The sequence below is a fragment of the Rana temporaria genome, chromosome 1 (assembly GCF_905171775.1).
Source record: "Rana temporaria chromosome 1, aRanTem1.1, whole genome shotgun sequence".
Taxonomy (NCBI): Eukaryota; Metazoa; Chordata; class Amphibia; order Anura; family Ranidae; genus Rana; species Rana temporaria.
This window is the reverse complement of record NC_053489.1, coordinates 23,836,483-23,856,052: the sequence shown is the minus strand read 5'-3', so window position 1 is coordinate 23,856,052 and position 19,570 is coordinate 23,836,483. Positions and strand designations below refer to the sequence as shown.

Here is a 19,570-nt window from a genome sequence, read left to right as displayed (position 1 = left end):
CACGCGCTCTACGCTCGGCGCGGGAACGCGCCTAATTTAAATGATTCCCGCCCCCTACGGGATCATTTACATTAGGCGCCCTTACGCAGGGCATTTTTGAGGAGCGCCCACGCAAATTACGTGGCTACTGCTTCATGAATGAAGCGTAGCGCAAATAATTTGCGTAGGCGCAGGGTAAAAAGGGTACACTGCGCCTCCGTAAGGAGTGCGCAGCTGTACCTTAATCTACCCCAGTGGGCTAGATTCATAAAGCCCGCCGTAACTTTGTGCGGGCGTATCGTATCTCAGATACGCTACGCCGTCGTAACTTAGTGAGGCAGGTTCTGTATTCAGAAAGAACCTGCGCCCTAAGTTACGGCGGCGTAGCGTAAATGTGCCGGCGTAAGCGCGCCTAATTCAAATTGTGAAGAGGTGGGCGTGTTTAATGTAAATAAAACATGACACCGCGTAAATGACATTTCTAACGAACGGCGCATGCGCCGTCCGTGAACGTATCCTAGTGCGCATGCTCCTAATCACGTCGCAAATAGTCAATGCTTTCGACGTGAACGTAATTTACGCAAAGCCCTATTCACGAAAAACTTACGCAAACGACGTTAACGACGGAAAATTCGACGCTGTCCCGACGTCCATACTTAACATTGGCTACGCCTCATATAGCAGGGGTAACTTTACGCTGGAAAAAAACTTACGTAAACTACGTAAAAAAAAACGCCGGGCGCACGTACGTTTCTGAATCGGCGTATCTAGCTCATTTGCATATTCTATGCGGAAATCAACGGAAGCGCCACCTAGCGGCCAGCGTAAATATGCACCCTAAGATACGACGGCGTAGGAGACTTACGCCGGTCGTATCTTAGCAACATTTAAGCGTATCTCAATTTGAGCATACGCTTAAAGATACGACGGCGCGGATTCGGACTTACGACGGCGTATCTACTGATACACCCGTCGTAAGTCTTACTGGGCCAGATTCATGTACAATGGCGCATCTTTGGACCGGCGTAGTGCATCTTTTTTACACTACGCGGGACCAGCGTGGAGAGGCAGGTAGGGTATTCACAAAGCACTTGGGCCAGATTCTCAAAGGCGTTACGACGGCGCAACACCATTTGCGCCGTCGTAACACCTCATCTGGCCCCGGGTATCTATGCGACTGATTCTCAGAATCAGTTGCGCATAGGTACCCATTAGATCTGACATGCGTAAGGCTCTTACGCTGTCAGATCTTAAAAGTAATTTTTTTTCCCGCCGCTAGGTGTCGCATCGTCGCTTTTCCCCGTCGTCTATGCAAATGAGGTAAGTACGGCGATTCCCGAACATACGCGAGGTCAACGCAGCGAATTAACGTCGTTTGCGTAGCGTACCCGACGCGTAAGGTTGCCCCTGCTAATTAGCAGGCGCAACCAATGTTAACTATGGCCGTCGTTCCCGCGTCGAATTGAATAAAAATAACGTCGTTTGCGTAAGACGTCCGTGAATGGCGCTGGACGCCATTTACGTATACATCTAGGCAAATGACGTCGGGGCGACGTCATTTAGCGCAATGCACGTCGGGTAATTTACCCGACGGAGCATGCGCAGTACGCTCGGCGCGGGAGCGCGCCTAATTTAAATGGTGCCCGCCCCATTTGAATTGGGCGGGCTTGCGCCGAGCAATCTAACGCTACACCGCCGCAAGTTTACAGGTAAGTGTTCTGAGAATCAGGATTTAAACCTGTAGACCTGCGGCAGTGTAACGTAGAGCTCATACATTACGCTGCCCAGGAGCAGCGCTAATGTATGAGAATCTGGGCCCTTGTGCCTAACTTTGCACCGGCCTAACTTAATTTCCTCGGCGTAAGTGGAAGTGGGTGTGACCTTATGCAAATGATGTTCTGAACGTGGAGCAGTGATTTACGCCCGGCGTATCTTGAACGGAGCATGCTCAGTACGTTCGTTCCCTTCTGAGCATGCTCACAACTATGCCGGCCCAACTTACAGAGATACGCCGGCCCAACTTACGCCCAGCCGATGCAAAAGTACATCCAGTTTTATTCCCCCCCCAGGGAAGGTACTTTTGCTGTGAGATGGCTGCTCCCGTTCCCCACAGGCAGAGGAGGAAAAAAAACTTTAACACCCAGGAGATGTCAGCCCTCATAACAGCAATGGAGACTTATGACCAGGGCCGCCATCAGGGGGGTACAGGCAGTACACCTGTAAGGGGCCCGGGGGTCCCCAGGGGCCCAGATGGGAACCCCCCTTTTTTTTTTATAAAAAAATATATATTTTTAATATATTTTTATTTATATTTTTTTGATGGACAAGAAGGCCTGGCTTGCAGTCTCTGCTCTAATTCATTTCAAAGGTGTTCTATCGAGTTGAGGTCAGGACTCTGTGCAGGCCAGTCAAGTTCCTCCACCCCAAACTTGCTCATCCATGTCTTTATGGACCTTGCTTTGTGCTCTGGTGCGCAGTCATGTTGGAACAGGAAGGGGCCGTCCCCAAACTGTTCCCACAAAGTTGGGAGCATGAAATTGTCCAAAATGTCTTGTTATGCTGACGCCTTAAGAGTTCCCTTCAATGGAACTAAGGGGCCAAGCCCAACCCCTGAAAAACAACCCCCCACCATAATCCCCCCTCCACTAAATGATTTGGACCAGTCCACAAAGCAAGGACCATAAAGACATAAATGAGTGAGTTTGGGGTGGAGGAACTGGACTGGCCTGCACAGAGTCCTGACCTCAACACCTTTGGGATCGAATATTCCGATGGACGTGTATTGTCGTATAATCAAACCGTCTGTACGCTCCATCAGACAAAAGAGCAGAAAAACTACGTAGTTTCGTGAATGTTGGCTGAAAAAGTTCTGCCGTCTGTATGCAGAACAAGTTCACGGCCAGTGCCTTTCGGACAAAAATATATATATATAATTATTATTATCATTATTATTATTATTAAAGGGCCCAGAGGTCCCGGATGGAAAGCCCCCTTTATTTGGTAATTTATTTTTTATAAAAAAAAGGGGGGTTGCCATCCGGGCCCTCTCCAGCTGACTTGAGCAAGTCTGGTGTAAAGTTACCCCTGCTTTATAAAGGGTAACTTTCCGCTGCAAACCAGAGTTACACGCACCGGGAGTAGCCTGCGCCGGCAAATCGTAATTTGCTGAATCGGACCAACTCCCTCATTTGCATATTTAAAATAGAAAAACCAGGGCCGCGCTAGTTCAGACCAGCGTAAATGGGCGCCCACGCCGCACCGGCGTGGAAAGGTCCAAACGAAAAAAAAAAATCTACGTTACGGCGTAATATTGTTTGCTGAATACGGCGCGGAGATACGCCGGCGCAAATTGGCATTTACGCCGCGCATCTCAGTCTACACCGGCGGAAATTGTTCCTGAATCTACCCCACTGAATCTAGCCCAGTATATTTTCTCATTGAGGAGTTTCAGAAAACAATACAGCATTTTGGCCACTAGATGGAGCCGCAAATCATAGGAATTACCCACCTCCTATTAAAGGGGTTGTAAAGGTTCGTTTTTTATTTTTCATATAGGTTCCTTTAAAGCGGAGGTCCACCCGTTTTTTGTTTTTTTTTTAAAGCCAGCAGCTACAAATACTGCAGCTGCTGACTTTTAAAAAATGGACACTTACCTGTCCAGTGCGCCCGCGATGTCAGCAGACGAAGCTGAGCAATCGCTCGGTCCTCGGCTGCTTCCACCTCCATCTTCGGTGAGGGAATCAAGCCCGATTCCCTACTGCGCATGCGCGAGGATTGCGGCGCGCCGTTACTGTTCCCCACTCTCTCCCGGTAACAGTGTTTCCCAGAAGACAGCGAGGGTGTGACGTCACGAGACTGGACTCCCCGCGGGACTCAGAAGCCGGAAGTGGTGCAAATACCTGTCTCAGACAGGTATCTGCACCCCCCTCCCCCCAGAAAGGTGCCAAATGTGACACCGGAGGGGGAGAGGGATTCCAAAAAGCGGAGGTTCACTTTTTCTGTGAACCTCCGCTTTGAGCTAGTGCATTGTTGGTTCACTTACCTTTTCCTTCGATTTCCCTTTCAAATGTTTTTTTTTCTTTGTCTGAATTTATTTCTCACTTCCTAATCGGTAAGCTTGCCCCCATCATCCAAACCGTTCTGACTGGGGGTTAGTCAGCATGCTCGCCCCCTCCCTTGGGACTACATGTGAACATAGCGGCTGCCCGCAGGGATGTAGTCCCAAGGGAGGGGGCGAGCACGCTGACTAACCCCCAGCCAGAACGGATGGGATAATGGGGCAAGCTTACTGTATATAGTATATATATATAGTATAGTATTTTCTATTCTGTATATTGTCTCCCACTCTTTTCGAAGACCCCAAGGTAGCAGTACGTTCCCTCTCTATCCTTGAAGAGGCAATGAATATTTCATGAGCCCTGACTGACGCCGCTTGGTTCTTCCCTTGCCGCAGGTTGCCCTCGGGCTGGCTCAGCCTGGATAAGTCGATGTTCCAGATGGTGGCACAGACTGTGAGCGCAGGGCTCTGGGGAGAAGCAGCCCCGGAGAGGGAGGCCATGGCAGGATCAGAAGCTGGAGCCGCGTCCCTCTCGCCATCTTCCCAGAATATTCGGTAAGCAGCCAAACGGGACCTTAACCACTTCCATACCGGGGGGCACTTACGCACCTTCCTGCCCAAGCCAATTTTCAGCTTTCAGCGCTGTCGCAATTTGTATGACAATTGCGCGGTCATGCTACACTGTACCCAAATGAAAATTTTATCATTTTATTCCCACAAATAGAGCTTTCTTTTGGTGGTATTTGATCACCTCTGCGATTTTTATTTTTTGCGCAACAACTAAAAAAAGATCGAAATTTTTGAAAAAAATTACGTTTTTATTTTTTTCTGTTAATTTTTTTTGTAAATAAGTAAGTTTTCTTCTTCAATCATGGGCACTGATATGGCGGCACTGATGGGCACAGATGTGGTGGCACTGATGGGCACCGATGAGGTGGCACTGATGGGCACCAATAGGCGGCACTGATGGGCACTGATAGGTGGCGCTGGTATGCTGCACTCATGGGCATAGATGGGCACTAAGAGGTGGCACTGATGGACACTGGGTGGCACTGATGGACACTGAGGGGTGGCACTGATGGCATTGCTGGGCATCATTTCAGCCAGTGCCCATGTTTCCAGTCAGTGCCCATTTGTGGGCACTAGGGATGAGCTTCGCATTCGATTCGAACGTATGTTCGACTCGAACATCGGTCGTTCGACGAAACTCGAACAAAACGGGTCGTTCGCGCCAAATTCCAGTGACGCAAAACGTCCCATAATTCACTGCGGCGTTGAGCGCTGATGATTGGCCAAGCATGCTGTATGTCCCGCATGCTTGGCCAATCACAGCGCGCAAAAAACGAAGAGCCATAATTGGCCAAAGCCAGGCTGGCTTTGGCCAATTATGGCTCAGGGGGTTTAGTACACGCCCCCCACTATAAAAGGCAGCCTGCAAGGCGGCCTCGTGTAGTGTGTTCCAGCTTGTTACAGAGCAGAGCAGTCAGACAGTTAGAGAGAGAGATAGATAGAGACACAGTGTCTTTTCTACCAGATAGAGAGATAGATAGATAGATAGATAGATAGATAGATAGATAGATAGATAGATAGATAGATAGATAGATAGATAGATAGATAGATAGATAGATAGATAGATAGATAGAGCAGGAAGTGTAGTCAGTATAGTTTAATCTACAGTTTGTAGAGAATATATTCACATCCCTAGGAGTTGTCAATATATTTATAAACTGTACAGCTCAGCTAGATCTGCTATTAGTATCTGTCAGGCAGGAGATTGTTCTTCATGCAGCGCTCTAACATGTTGTATTGCCTGCATTAGGGATTAGCTTAAACATAGTACTTCGTGTTATTCAACGTGTGCTAGTTAATTGCACATACACGCATTACCTGTGTGCTATTTATTTGCACAGAAACGCAGCCGCTGTTAATGCAAGTGGGCTATTGAATTGCACAGAAACGCAGTCGCTCTTACTGTGTGTGTGCTGTTTAATAGCAACTAAATGCAGTTGGTGTCACTGCGCGTGTGCTGTTACATAGCACCTGAACGCAGTCGCTCTTACTGCGCGGGTGCTGTTTAATACCACCTAAACGCAGTTGGTGTCACTGCGTGTGTGCTGTTACATAGCACCTGAACGCAGTGGCTCTTACTGCGCGGGTGCTGTTTAATACCACCTAAACGCAGTTGGTGTCACTGCGTGTGTGCTGTTACATAGCACCTGAACGTAGTCGCTCTTACTGCGTGGGTGCTGTTTAATACCACCTAAACGCAGTTGGTGTCACTGCGTGTGTGCTGTTACATAGCACCTGAACACAGTCGCTCTCACTGCGCGGGTGCTGTTTAATACCACCTAAACGCAGTTGGTGTCACTGCGTGTGTGCTGTTACATAGCACCTGAACACAGTCGCTCTCACTGCGCGGGTGCTGTTTAATACCACCTAAACGCAGTTGGTGTCACTGCGTGTGTGCTGTTACATAGCACCTGAACGTAGTCGCTCTTACTGCGTGGGTGCTGTTTAATACCACCTAAACGCAGTTGGTGTCACTGCGTGTGTGCTGTTACATAGCACCTGAACACAGTCGCTCTCACTGCGCGGGTGCTGTTTAATACCACCTAAACGCAGTTGGTGTCACTGCGTGTGTGCTGTTACATAGCACCTGAACGTAGTCGCTCTTACTGCGTGGGTGCTGTTTAATACCACCTAAACGCAGTTGGTGTCACTGCGTGTGTGCTGTTACATAGCACCTGAACACAGTCGCTCTCACTGCGCGTGTGCAGTTTAATACCACCTGAACGCAGTTGGTGTCACTGCGTCTGTTTTCTTACATAGCACCTGAACGCAGTCGCTCTTACTCCGCGTGTGCAGTTTAATACCAATTACAGATATTGGGAGGGGTTGCAGTGTTGTGTTGCGCCTACGGACAAATTTTTGTGCCCCTGTGTAAGAGGGGCGTCTAATAACAATTTTTGATGCAATACTTTGCACGTGGCTCTTTGTTGCGCTCCAATTACAGTATGTTTGAGGGGTGCCCTTTTTTCTACAATATTGCTTTCACAAAAAAATAATGGCCCCCCCCCCACCACCCCTAAAATAATCGAGATATTGTTGCCACACAGCACGTGCGCAAGCAGTATTAAATTACTTTGTTCTTATAATAATCTCATGTTGTGCAGGGACATTTCTAAACACGTGCCACTACTATAGACACACAGCAGGTGTGATATTTAAAGGAATTTTTCATTATTTTTTTTTCACTTTAAGCATCATTAAAATCGCTGCTCCGGAAAAACGTCCGTTTTTAAAACTTTTTTTCCCATTGATACATGTTCCCTGGGGCAAGACCCGGGTTCTGAAAGACGTTTTCCAACATTAAATTGAATATTGGTCTTTAAAATTAGGCGTTTTTGAATTCGAACGTTCGAGTCCCATAACACCACATTATGGCCACTAGATGGCACTGGCAATTATTGGAAATCACTTTATTAAAGAGGTTCTAAAGGCTCAAGAAGTTTTACCTTCATGCATTTTATTCATGAAGGTAAAAAACCTTCTATGTGTAGCAGCCGCCCCCCCCCCAATACTTACTTGAGCCCCATTGCGATCCAGGATCCAGCGATGTGCATGAGAGCAGCAGCTCTCCGGGGACTCTCCCTTCTCATTGGCTGAGACAGCAGCAAAAACCATTGGCTCCCGCTGCTGTCAATCACAGCCAGAGAAGAGAGAGGGGACGGGGGTTAGCCTGGGCTCTGTGTGTGAATGGACACACAGAGCAGCGGCTAGGGAGTGAGCTTGTTTGGGTGCCCCCATAGCAAGCTGTTTGCTCTGGGGCACTTGGCAGGAGGGAGGGGCCAGGAGAACCGGTGGGGGACCCAAGAAGAGGAGGATCAGGGTTGCTATGTTCAAAACCAACTGCACAGAGCAGGTGAGTATAAAATGTTTTTTTTTTTTTTAAACTGACTTTAATATCTTTTTAATTCAGACCAAAGTTAGTGAAAGTAGGAATGCTGATTTGTGCTCCAGCATGCGATCCAGCAAGTGGCAGTGACGTTACTGAAAGCCCCACCCAACGCGTTTCGTCATCTACATGCAATATCATTAGGAGCACAGGTGTTAAATACACATGCTGTATACTAAATCTTAGTGCATGAGATGTGCCACAGGTTTCTGTTTGGTCCTGAAGACCATGCCAGATTTGTAATAATGGCGGTGCTGGGGGGTGGGTGGGCACAAAATTACTAGGTACAGAAGTTCCTACAGTCTTGAGGTTTTTCACCTTAATGCATTCTATGCATTTTAAGTAAAACACCTTGTGTGGTGCATCTGCCCCCCCCCCATGGGCCCCCCTTTTACTTACCTGAACTCAATCTTTCCAGCTAAGAGAATGAGCCCAGCAGCTCCAGCCACTGTCTCGGGTCCTCATTGGACAGATTGATAGCAGCAAGAGCCATTGGCTCCCGCTGCTGTCAACAGTGCCACCTTAATAGCATCATGGGCCGCTGGGCAAAGTAATGCACCTGGGGCCCCTGGGCAGTGCCCGCAGAATAAGACGGCCCTGGGAGGAGGCGGGGCGGTCCACAGTCTCTCAGCGCTGTGTTGCCTCTGCCTTCTCTCTCTCTCCCCTCAGCTGGCGAAAAAGCCCCCCTCCCCGCGGCGGAACGAGCCACAGTCAGGCGGGCCCCTGACATGGGCGACAGGCGGGCCCCTTACACGGGCAACAGGCGGGCCCCTCCCACTGGCAAACAGGCGGGTGGTGGGCTCGTCTTGATGGGACCTCGTGTGCCCCTGGGCAGTGCCCTGCTGGATAAGACGGCCCTGGCTGTTAATCAAATCCAGTGACACGGGAGCTGGGGGCGGAGTCCTGCTGTCTGTTTCAATAGACGTAGCAGCAAGGCTCGAGAGATGCCCCCATGGAATGCTGCTCTCTGTGGGGGTGCGCGATGCGGAGGAGGAGCCATGAGCGTCGCTAGGGAACCCAAGAAAAGGAGGATCGGGCCGCTCTGTGCCAAACCCTTGCACAGAGGAGGTAAGTATAGGCATGTTTTTATTTTATTTTTTAAAACAAACCTTTACAATCACTTTAAGGTCAAAAGATTTAGTTTTCCTAAATCAACCGTCAATTCGTTTACTAAAATGGGTATTTTTTATTTTTTTTTCCAATCAGACAAGTGAGCCCCGAATGCCATCGCACAGAGCCGAAACAACCAGACCTCAGCTTTGTCTATGACGCACACTCTGACCGCCTGCAGTGTGGCCTTGGAAACCGGCACGGTCTGATGCCTCTAAAGTTCGTCACTCAGCCCGACAGAGTGGACTCCTAACAACCGCTGGGACTGTTTACCTGGAGACACTTAAAGATGGCGATCATGATGAAAACAGCATGAGGAACGCGCCAAGAGCTTTCCTGGTTCTTTGGTTAGACTGGAGCATTCAAAGATGTTCACTGGCTTTTTTTTTTTTAGCCTCTGCGAGGAAAATGGAAAGCATTATGATTTTCTGAGCGTGGCGGGGTCGGCCACATTAATACAGTATTCTTTCTCCCCAACGCCCAAACCATCGTGCACGTGTGCTAGCCGTTTTATTGACGTGAGCTCTGCATGCAGACATCCTAGGAGAAAAATGTGACTTCCCCCAATGCTTTTCTTAGTCGGCGAACCTGACTCTCCTTACTCTCGTGTACTTAGCACTTATATTTCCAAGTAACGCTTTCGAAAAAGTTCTAGAATTTTTTTAATTTTTATTTACCATCATTCGAGGAACATGAATTCGAGGAACATGCAATCTGTTACTTGGTTACCTGAAGCACAGGGCATGAAAACGACATGATGTCATGTGTAAATTCTGCTTCAAACTATGGTGCAATGTGGTCCATTGAAGAGTTAGATTTTGTGGCAATAGATAGATGGAAGACTTGGACTCCACCTGGCCGGACAAGCCAACGAATGGAGTAAGGTCATTGGAAGCGTTGATGTGATGTAAGATAAAAAAGAAATGGATTGAAGTGGTTGAGAAAGTCAACCGATGTGGCTGAAAATTTGGTTGTGTATAGATGGATCGTGTATGTAAAGTTGGTTGGTGATGGATCACCCAGATTATCATTGGCCTTTGTGCTATTTCCGCAAGCACCTTAGATGTTAAGTCTACAAGAGTGGAGTAACAAGCACAGTGACCGGACATAAATTCTTAGCAAAATCTTCAAAAATTCAACTAAGATCTGTATTATTCATATAGAAAAAGAGCTTGAGAGGGAGAGAGACCGATAGGAGTTAGGATTAGGCCCTACAAAGTAATGGTGGTTGGACATAAGTCCTTAGCAAAGGCTTTGACAGCTGAAGCTATCTAAGATTTGTCTGTACAATAAAAATGTAAAGTTTAAGAAAATTTCAAATTTTGGGTTAGAACTTGTGATAAGAGATTTGACTTCTTTTGGCCTCTCTAACACTTCCGTGATAAAATCCCTCTGATTTCTCAGATCTACTCAACCATGACCACCACAAGGGATTCAAGTGATCTTTTCTATGGCTTTATAGTGTCCTATATTTTGGTGGAAACTATAGAAAATTAAAGCTATGGACGAGCAAACATTTTGGATTAGAACTTGGGATAAGTAAATGGGTAATTCTTGAGGGTTCCATTGACAGTTGGTGGAAGGTCTGGTGAGGTAGATCCCTCCCTGGCTTCTTTTGACTACTCTAGTACTTCTGTGATGAAATCTTTCTGATTTCTCAGATCTACTCAACCATCATGACCACCCCAAGGGACTCAAGGGATCTTTTCTATGGCTTTATAGTGTCCTATATTTTGGTGGAAACTATAGAAAATTAAAGCTATGGACGAGCATACATTTTGGATTAGAACTTGGCATAAGGGAATAGGTAATTCTTGAGGGTTTCATTGACAGTTGGTGGAAGGTCTGGTGAGGTAGATCACTCCCTGACTTCTTTTGACCTCTCTAGCACTTCCGTGATGAAATCTCTCAGATTTCTCAGATTGACTCAACCATCATGACCACCAGAGGAGACTCAAGGGATCTAGGTTTCTTTTCTATGACTTTAAAGTGTCCTATATTTTGGTGGAAACTGTAGAAAATTAAAGCTATGGACAAGCATACATTTTGGATTAGAACTTGGGATAAGGGAATGGGCAATTCTTGAGGGTTCCTTGGACAGTTGGAGGAAGGTCTGCTTTTCTGTGGCTTCTAGTATCCAAATGCTTTGGTTGGAACTGGTGAGGCAGATCACTCCCTGGCTTCTTTTGACCACTCTAGCACTTCTGTAATAAAATCTCTCTGATTTCTCAGATCTACTCAACCATCATGACCACCACCGGAGACCCAAGGGATCTTTTTTATGGCTTAAAAGCATCCTATATTTTGGTGGAAACTACAGAAGATTAAAGTTTGGGAAGAGCATACATTCAGGATTAGAACTTGGGATAAGGGAATGGGTAATTCTTGAGGGTTCCTTGGACAGTTGGTGGAGGGTCTGCTTTTCGGTGGCTTATAGTATCCAAATGCTTTGGTTGGAACTGGTGAGGTAGTTCAATCCCTGACTTCCTTTGACCTCTCTAGCACTTCCGTGATGAAATCTCCCAGATTTCTCAGATCGACTCAACCATCATGACCACCAGAAGAGTCTCAATGTATCTAGGTATCTTTTCTATTGCTTTAAAGTGTCCTATATTTTGGTGAAAGCTATAGAAAATATTTTGGATTAGAACTTGTGATAAGGGAATGGGTAATTCTCAAGGGTTCTGTTGACAGTTGGTGGAGGATCTGCTTTACTATGACTTATAGTATCCAAATGTTTTGGTTGGAACTGGTGAGGCAGATCACTCCCTGACTTCTTTTGACCTCTCTAGCACTGAAATATCTCTGATTTCTCAGATCTGCTCAACCATCATGACCACCACAAGGGACTCTCAGCTTCCATGTTGGATATTTAATATGTTTTTACTTTTTTTTATTAATGAGAATGCAAAAGAAGAGAAAGGCTCCTAGGAGCCAGCAGCAGGGCGAGAATCTATGTAAAGGGAGCTGTTTTGGTTGGACTAACCCTTTAATAAATGAACAAATTTTGCAATCTGGGAGATCGTTTAACCAACGGAAGATTCAGCACATGGTGGGTTGCGATTACCTTGCATGCAATAGGTTTCTTTTTGCTTGTTGCTAGATTTAGAAGCTCAAACCTAATCCTATGGGCAAACCTTGCTAGAAATGCTCAACTCTTGGCCCCTTTTGGCATGGTCACTGCGGTCTTGTATGAGGTTATTGAAAGAACAATGGATGGTCGTATTAAGGAGAATCATTACAACTATTTATGTAAAGCAGTTAACGATCAATACCTTCATTAAACTAATTACTGGACTGAATGTATATAAGCTACTACACCCCTTACTCTATCTTGATGCTGTACTCATGGCTGCACTTTTAATTTTTGGGGGAGATTTTGAACCCTGGAGCTTAAAGGCAAACCACTGTAATCCAATGGACAAAGGCAAAAAGGCCACAAGTATAGGTAGGGGTGGTGGGGGGTAAAAAAAAAATGGTGTCATGTCATCAGTCCCCCTCACCTCTCAACAATGTCGTTTCTTGTACTGATAAAAACTGCACCATTTAGTATTTAAAGGGTCATTTCACTTAAAACTGATAATATGGGCTTTATAGATGTTGGGCTGAATCATTCACTGGCTTTCCTTAGAAGGTTCCAAGACAAAATCTCTGCACCTGAGCAGCAACATGCTCTGCCCATTATGAACTATCTTTGTGGTTGGTTATGTCACCTATGGAGTAGACATGTGCAATTTGTTTTTGACAAATTCATTAATCCCGAAATTACGAATTTACGAAATTTCGAAATTTCGAAATTACGAAATTTCGAAATACGAATTTAAGAAACTACGAATTTATGAAATTTTCGTGAAATTCTGAAATTCTAAATTTCGGAAATTTGGTAATTTGAAATTTCGGAAATTTGGAAATTCAAAATTTCGGAAATTTGAAAATTCAAAATTTCGGAAATTTGAAAATTCAAAAAAGATAAATGAATGAAACTAAAACAAAAATGAGCATATTTTTCGGCAGTGCACATGTCTACTATGAAGCAGCAGGAGTGAGACTCCTTGGCAGTGCTGGCAGTTCCTGCAACTCAGGTGAAGATGTCTGGTTCCTGCAATTGGATTACAATACATATAGGAAAGCCAGTGGGTGTTTAAACCAATCTGCACTGGAAATATCAGTTTTGGGTGGGCGATTCTTCTAAACAGAAGCCTGAGTGAGAGCCTTAAGTGTTATGGGAGTTGTATATTTATTGTTTGGGTCTTGTGTGTATTTATGAGCTGTACATAAAGTTTAGTCAGAGCGGTGTTCGTGCTGGTTGCTTGCACTGCTGTATATTAGGTTGATGGACAGGCGAGTTGGGTTAATTGAGGGCTACACTCCCGTAGGTAAAATAGTGGATCGGTGGGATAAGGACATCTTGGGATAGGGTGGTCTCGTATATTATACATTACAAGGATTGGCCAGCTCTAAAAAGAAGGGCTACAATGCAAGATTCAATACAGGGTGGACGAAGAAGGCCTACACTGCTGTGTATAAAGAATTAAGACACCGAGAATGTCTGGGGCTGGATGTTATCTTAGATTCCTTCTAAAACAGAAAACCAAAATACAATGATTTCGTAATCAGGGGCTTGGATGAACTTCCAAAAAGACCAACTTTAGAAAAAACTAAAAGCAAGGACATTAAATAAATTGGTTTGGTAGGTGGAGGTTTCCGAAGCACTGGATTTCCAAGAATCGTTTGTATTCTCCATGTAGGGTGTCTTCAAGTGTTGTGAATCGGGTAAGGCAGCTGCCAAGCACACGAAGGCTACCAACTGGTAGACATGTGCAATTTGTTTAGTTCCGAATTTGTTTTTTAATTTTGGAATTACCGAAATTACAAATTTCCGAAATTACAAATTTCCGAAATTTGGAAATCTCCAAAATTGGAAATTGGAATTTCCGAAATCTCGAATTTTCACATTTCCGAAATCTCGAATTTTCACATTTCCAAATGGAAGTTTGAAAATTCTAAATTTCGAAAATTTTGAAAATTTGAAAATTCGAAATTTGAAAATTCAAAATTTGAAAATTCGAAAATTCAAAATTCGGAAATTCTAAAAATCTGAATTCGAAAATCAGAAATTTGAAAATTCGAAATTCGGAAATACAAAAATCGGAAATTCAAACATTCAAAAAAATCGGAAATTCGAAAACCTGAAATTTGAAGATTCAGAATGCGAAAAAATTTTAATTTCCGAATTTCCTGAAAAATGTTAAAAAACATAGAAACGAAAATGAATAAATTTTTCGGCAGTATGAGATATAGGAAGAAAAGAGAAGAGTCCAGATAAAATGTGTTGCTCAGAACATCCACTGGTAAGCGAACACTTTTTGAGGATTCTAAGGGGGCCTCTTCATCAGGGATCTAAAAAAAAAAAAAACAGAAGCCAGACTAAAGAACATGGGAAATTCGAAAATTTTTGAATTTTCGAATTTCAAAATTTGAAAATTTCGAAATCTCGAATTTCCACATTTCTGAAATTTCGAAAATTAGAAATTTCCGAAATTAGAAATTTCCAGAATTAGAAATTTCCGAAATTAGAAATTTCCGAAATTAGAAATTTCCGAAATTAGAAACTTACGAAAATTAGAAACTTACGAAATCCAAATATCCGAAAATTCGGAAATTTCAGAATTAATGAATTTGTCAAAATTTGTTAAAAAAACGAATTCGGAACTAAACTAATTGCACATCTAATAAAAAAGGCATCACAAGTGTGTGGTATACGTTAAAATAATTTTATATTACATGTATCACGGGTGACCTACTATCATTTTAGGTTTTGTCCTTGTTTATACAATAATTGTCTTTTAGCCGGTAACTCCAGGCCAAAACTTTACTGTTTTGGATAGACGGTGAAGGACCAGAACTCCTTTCAGCTTGTTGTTGCTGTTACCTCTTTGGGAGATTTCTCCTTGTTTCCTGGTGATTAGCGTCACCGGGGCAGGAAATGATGGGAATTCTTCCCAACAGAGACACATACAGATGTTACAAAAACGATATTTCTATAGCCTCAGTGAGCACCGCCAGGGTACCATCTTCCCTTGAAGTAATACAGTGCCTTGAAAAAATATTCACTCCCCTTGAAATTTTCCACATGTGTCATGTTACAACAAAACAAAAAAAATGGGTATGAATACTTTTTCAAGGCACAGCAAAAGTACATATAAATGGGAGGTACCAAACAATCACCAGAAAATGTTTTTCATTAAAATAGTGACAATTTTATTTTTCCATAAAAGACAAACTGCACATTAAAAACCATGACAAGATAATTATGTAGTCACAAAAGCTTCAAGTAATTGCTCTTGCTCCGACAGGTTTCGCCTCTGTGGCTTCTTCAGGGAGGATTTTAGGTACATGAAGCTTCTTACACCATTATCACACTGTATGTTGAATATCCACAGAAAATTGTATGGTCTTGGCAAAAGTGAAAACTCAAGAATCATATAAAAAAACTCAGTAATGAGGTCTCAGGATTATACCGGCACTCTCTAGATCTCGGTATGTAGTGCACCACAGGAGAGCCAATGAAGGCTGCCCACGAAAAAAAAAAAAAAAAGTATGGGTTTCTTTTTTCCCCCCCATTCATACTTACCTAGGTGGATGCAGCATGGGTCCGATGCTGCATCTGTCCCCCCGGTGCCTCTACACTGAAAACCGAGCGATCGAACACCGCCGATCGCTTGGTTTTCCAAGCTCTGTGAGCAGAGAGCTGCAGACTGTCAGTCATAGCTCTCTGCTCTTCTCCTTCCCTCGCTGAGAGGCTGAGACGAGTGTCAGTCCAGGCACCTGGCGGATCCAGACTTTATTGTCGCAATGACGTGGTGCCTGGACAGACATCCGTGACGTCAGCAGAGAGCAGACTTCAGCCCGCTCTGCTAAAAATGGGTCACAAGAGTGCAAGACGAAGTGCACTTCTGTGATCCATAGGAGAAGCCCAGCCAAACAAGCTTTGGCTGGACTTCTCCTTTAAGTAATCACTAATTTAAATCACTACAAGAGGGTGCCCATAGGTGCCCTCATTCTCCCTGAAGAAGCTGCAGAGGCGAAACATGTCGGAGAAAGAGCAATTATGTGAAGCTATTTTGACCACAGTTTCTTGACCTTGTCATGTTTTTTTTTCTCAAATTTTCGAATTTCCGGACTTCACCCTACTCTCTGCTGAAAACGGGTCACAGGAGTGCAAAACACTTCTGTGATCCATAGGAGAAGCCCACCCAAAGCGAACTTTGGCTGGACTTCTCCTTTAAGTAATCACTAATTTAAGTCACCACAAGAGGTGGTATGCTCAGCAAACACTTAGTAGCTTAGAGGGGGAAACAACATAAGATTCACAAGGAGCAACCACAACCTGGGCCACAAGTTCAGACTTTAGCTGCCCTCATTCACCCTGAAGAAGCTGATGGGGCAAAACATGTCAGAGAAAGAGCAATTACGTGAAGCTATTTTGACCACAGGTTCTTGACCTTGCCATGTTTTTTTTTAATGTTTTTGTCTTTTATGGAAAAATAAATTTGTCACTACTTTAATGAAAAACATTTATGGTGATTGTTTGGTACCTCAAAAGTCCCTTTTATTTCTACTTTTGTTGTAAAAACCTGATGAAGAGTCGAACTTTTCTTCACTCTATCCAAAATATTACATAAAAAAAGATTTGGCTGGATTTTTTCTTTAATTGGAATAACTGGATTGCCGTGGTTAGGCCTATGGATGTAGATAGAGAGGTCTACCTATATATATAACTGGACCCCCAAACTTCTTCTGCCCTTGATGTATGAGCCAGTCATATAAATGAAAGGCTGGGGAGTTTGGTGTAGTGGAAACAGGCCAGGAACCTCGTAGAAGCTTCACAAGTGGGCTGTTGTCTACCTTGTTGAAGTTCTAGTATGAAGTACGACATCAGGAGTGGAAGTTCAGTTGTGTCTCCATGTTTTACTTTGTACATATCCATGGCTCAGTTGGCCATAGCAGTCTTCAATATGGTCTTCTACCCCCATCCATGCTGCTTTGTGATTGGCTATGCTGTCCCAGTGATGGTTCAACAGAACTTTATGGAGTGTTGCAAACTTAAACTGGGTATGAATGGAAGTCCATTAAAGACGCCACCAAAATGTAAAAAAAAATTGCGTGGGGTTCCCCCCAAATTCCATACCAGGCCCTTCATGTCTGGTATGGATATTAAGGGGAACCCTGGGCCAAAAAAAATGGAAGAAGCCATATTGGAGATGAACCCATGCTTCATAAAAGGAGAAGCCAATCAATTCTCTAGGGAGAAGTGACACCTCTGACTCCATGAATTCCATACTGCCCTAAATACATTCTATTCAGCCTGTTTATCCATCCTTGGTAGGCCACTGCCTTCTAGACATGTGCAATTAGTTTAGTTCCAAATTATTTTTTTAAAGATTTTTGACGAATTCGCTAATTTCCGAATTTTCTAATTTCCGAAATTTAGAATTCCCTGAAAATTAGAATTTCCGAAATTTCGAATTTCCGAAATTTCGAATTTCCGAAATTTCGAAAATTCAGAATTTACCAAATTTAAGTATTCCGAAATTCAAATTTTGTAAATTTCGAATTTCAATTTTCCTAAATATCGAATTTCCGAAATATTGAATTTCGTAAATTTCCGAAATTGTGTAAATTTCAAAAAGTTTGTAAATGTCCAAAATTTTGTAAATTTCCGAAATTTCGAATTTCCGAAATTTCGAATTTCCGAAAGACTTAGTAGCTTAGAGGGGGGAAACAACGTAAGATTCACAAGGAGCAACCACAACCTGGGCCACGCTCTCTGACTCTAGCTGCCCTCATTCTCCCTGAAGAAGCTGCAGAGGTGAAAACATGTCGGAGAAAGAGCAATTATGTGAAGCTATTTTGACCACAGTTTCTTGACCTTGTTTTTTTCGAATTTTCGAATTTCTGAATTCACGCTCTCGGACTCTAGCTGCCCTCATTCTCCCTGAAAGTGGCTGTAAACCCTTTACAACCACTTTTACCTACAGGTAAGCCTAGATTAAGGCTTACCTGTAGGTGCTCAAAAATATCTCCTAAACCTTCACCGTTTAAAAAATATTTGCAAAGGAGACGGGCGCCGATGTCTACGGCGCAAGCGCCGTAGACAACGGCACAGGGGCACCGTAGAAACCTTTAGAAACGCTGATCGTTTTTAGGAAATTCAGAAATTTAAATATTACGAAATTCAAATTTCCGAAATATCGAATGTCTTAAATTTCAAATGTCCTAAATTTCAAATGTCCTAAATTTTAGAATTTCCTAAATTTCAAATGTCCTAAATGTCAAATTTTCTAAATATCACATTTTTGAAATTTCCGAAATTTTGAATTTTCACATTTCGAATTTCCAAATTTCGAATTTTCGAATATTTAATATTCGAAAATTCGAAATTTGGACATTCGAAATTTGGAAATTAGAAAATTCGAAATTAGGAAATTCCAAATTTCAAAAACTCCAAATTCCAAAATTCTAAAATCGGAGATTAGAAAATTCAAAATGACAAAATTCCGAATTCGAAAATCGGAAAATTAGAATTATTGAATTTCCGAAATTCCTTTTTTTCCCGAAAAATGCAAAAAAAAAACGAATGTAACTAAAACGAAAACTAACAAATTTTTCGGCAGTGCACATGTCTACTGCCTTCCTCCGTTGGCAGTGGCCTACCACTACCATGGCAATGACCTACCAAGCCCACTGCCATTTTACACTGCTCATTGGCAGTTGTGTAAGGATCGGCACCACCATGACTCTTCAGTCCTAGTGATATGATTGGATGCACTCCGCCTTATTCAGTTCAGTCTACCAAAACGTAATGGCTACCTAACCTTGGTTCACCTACAGATAATGGACCAGCCCTCTCACATTCCTCACAATCCCCCCCCCCCTTCCAAAAGGCCCTTAGGCATTTCCTAAAGGGCCCAATTTCTGCCCAGGGTCGGGGAACGGGCCAATGCCTACATTTTATTTTCCGGTGTATGTACATCTCTGCTCTTGCTGGAATTAACCCTTGTCTGTTACATCAGCGCCTGTAATCTTGGTGTCTTATGCCATATATATGTATATTTATTGGTTTGTTTATTTATTACGCATATTAATAAAAAAAGGTGCTGAATAAAAACCGCGAGTGTACGTTTTATTTTTCATCCCCCGTAAAGGGTACAAAAAAATTACACCAATCGACGATTTCTAGTAACACATATAGGTAGATTCACAAAGAGTTAGGCCGGCTTATCAGTAGATAAGTCGACCTAACTCTGAATCTACGCCGCCGTATGTTTAAGCGTATGCTCAAACAGAGATACGCTTAAACATATCTAAGATAGGCCGGCTTGCGCCGTCCTATCTCAGATTGCAATGTTTCTGTTGGCCACTAGATGGCGCTTCCATTGCGGCCGACGTAGATTATGTAAATGAGG

The 19,570-nt window shown here is 43.7% G+C and overlaps 1 protein-coding gene across 4 annotated transcripts in view; it reads left to right on the top strand.

Annotated features, from left to right (window-relative positions):
* The window catches only part of RUSC2 (RUN and SH3 domain containing 2), a 121,073-nt gene extending 109,650 nt beyond the window's left edge, over window positions 1–11,423 (top strand). For all 4 annotated transcript variants that reach the window (XM_040336012.1, XM_040336011.1, XM_040336009.1 and 1 more), the window contains 2 exons: window positions 4,433–4,591; window positions 9,198–11,423. In XM_040336012.1, the coding sequence (XP_040191946.1) occupies window positions 4,433–4,591; window positions 9,198–9,354 (316 nt within the window). In that variant the 3' untranslated portion in view covers window positions 9,355–11,423. The remainder of the gene's footprint in view (window positions 1–4,432; window positions 4,592–9,197) is intronic.
* The last annotated feature ends 8,147 nt before the right edge of the window (window positions 11,424–19,570 follow it).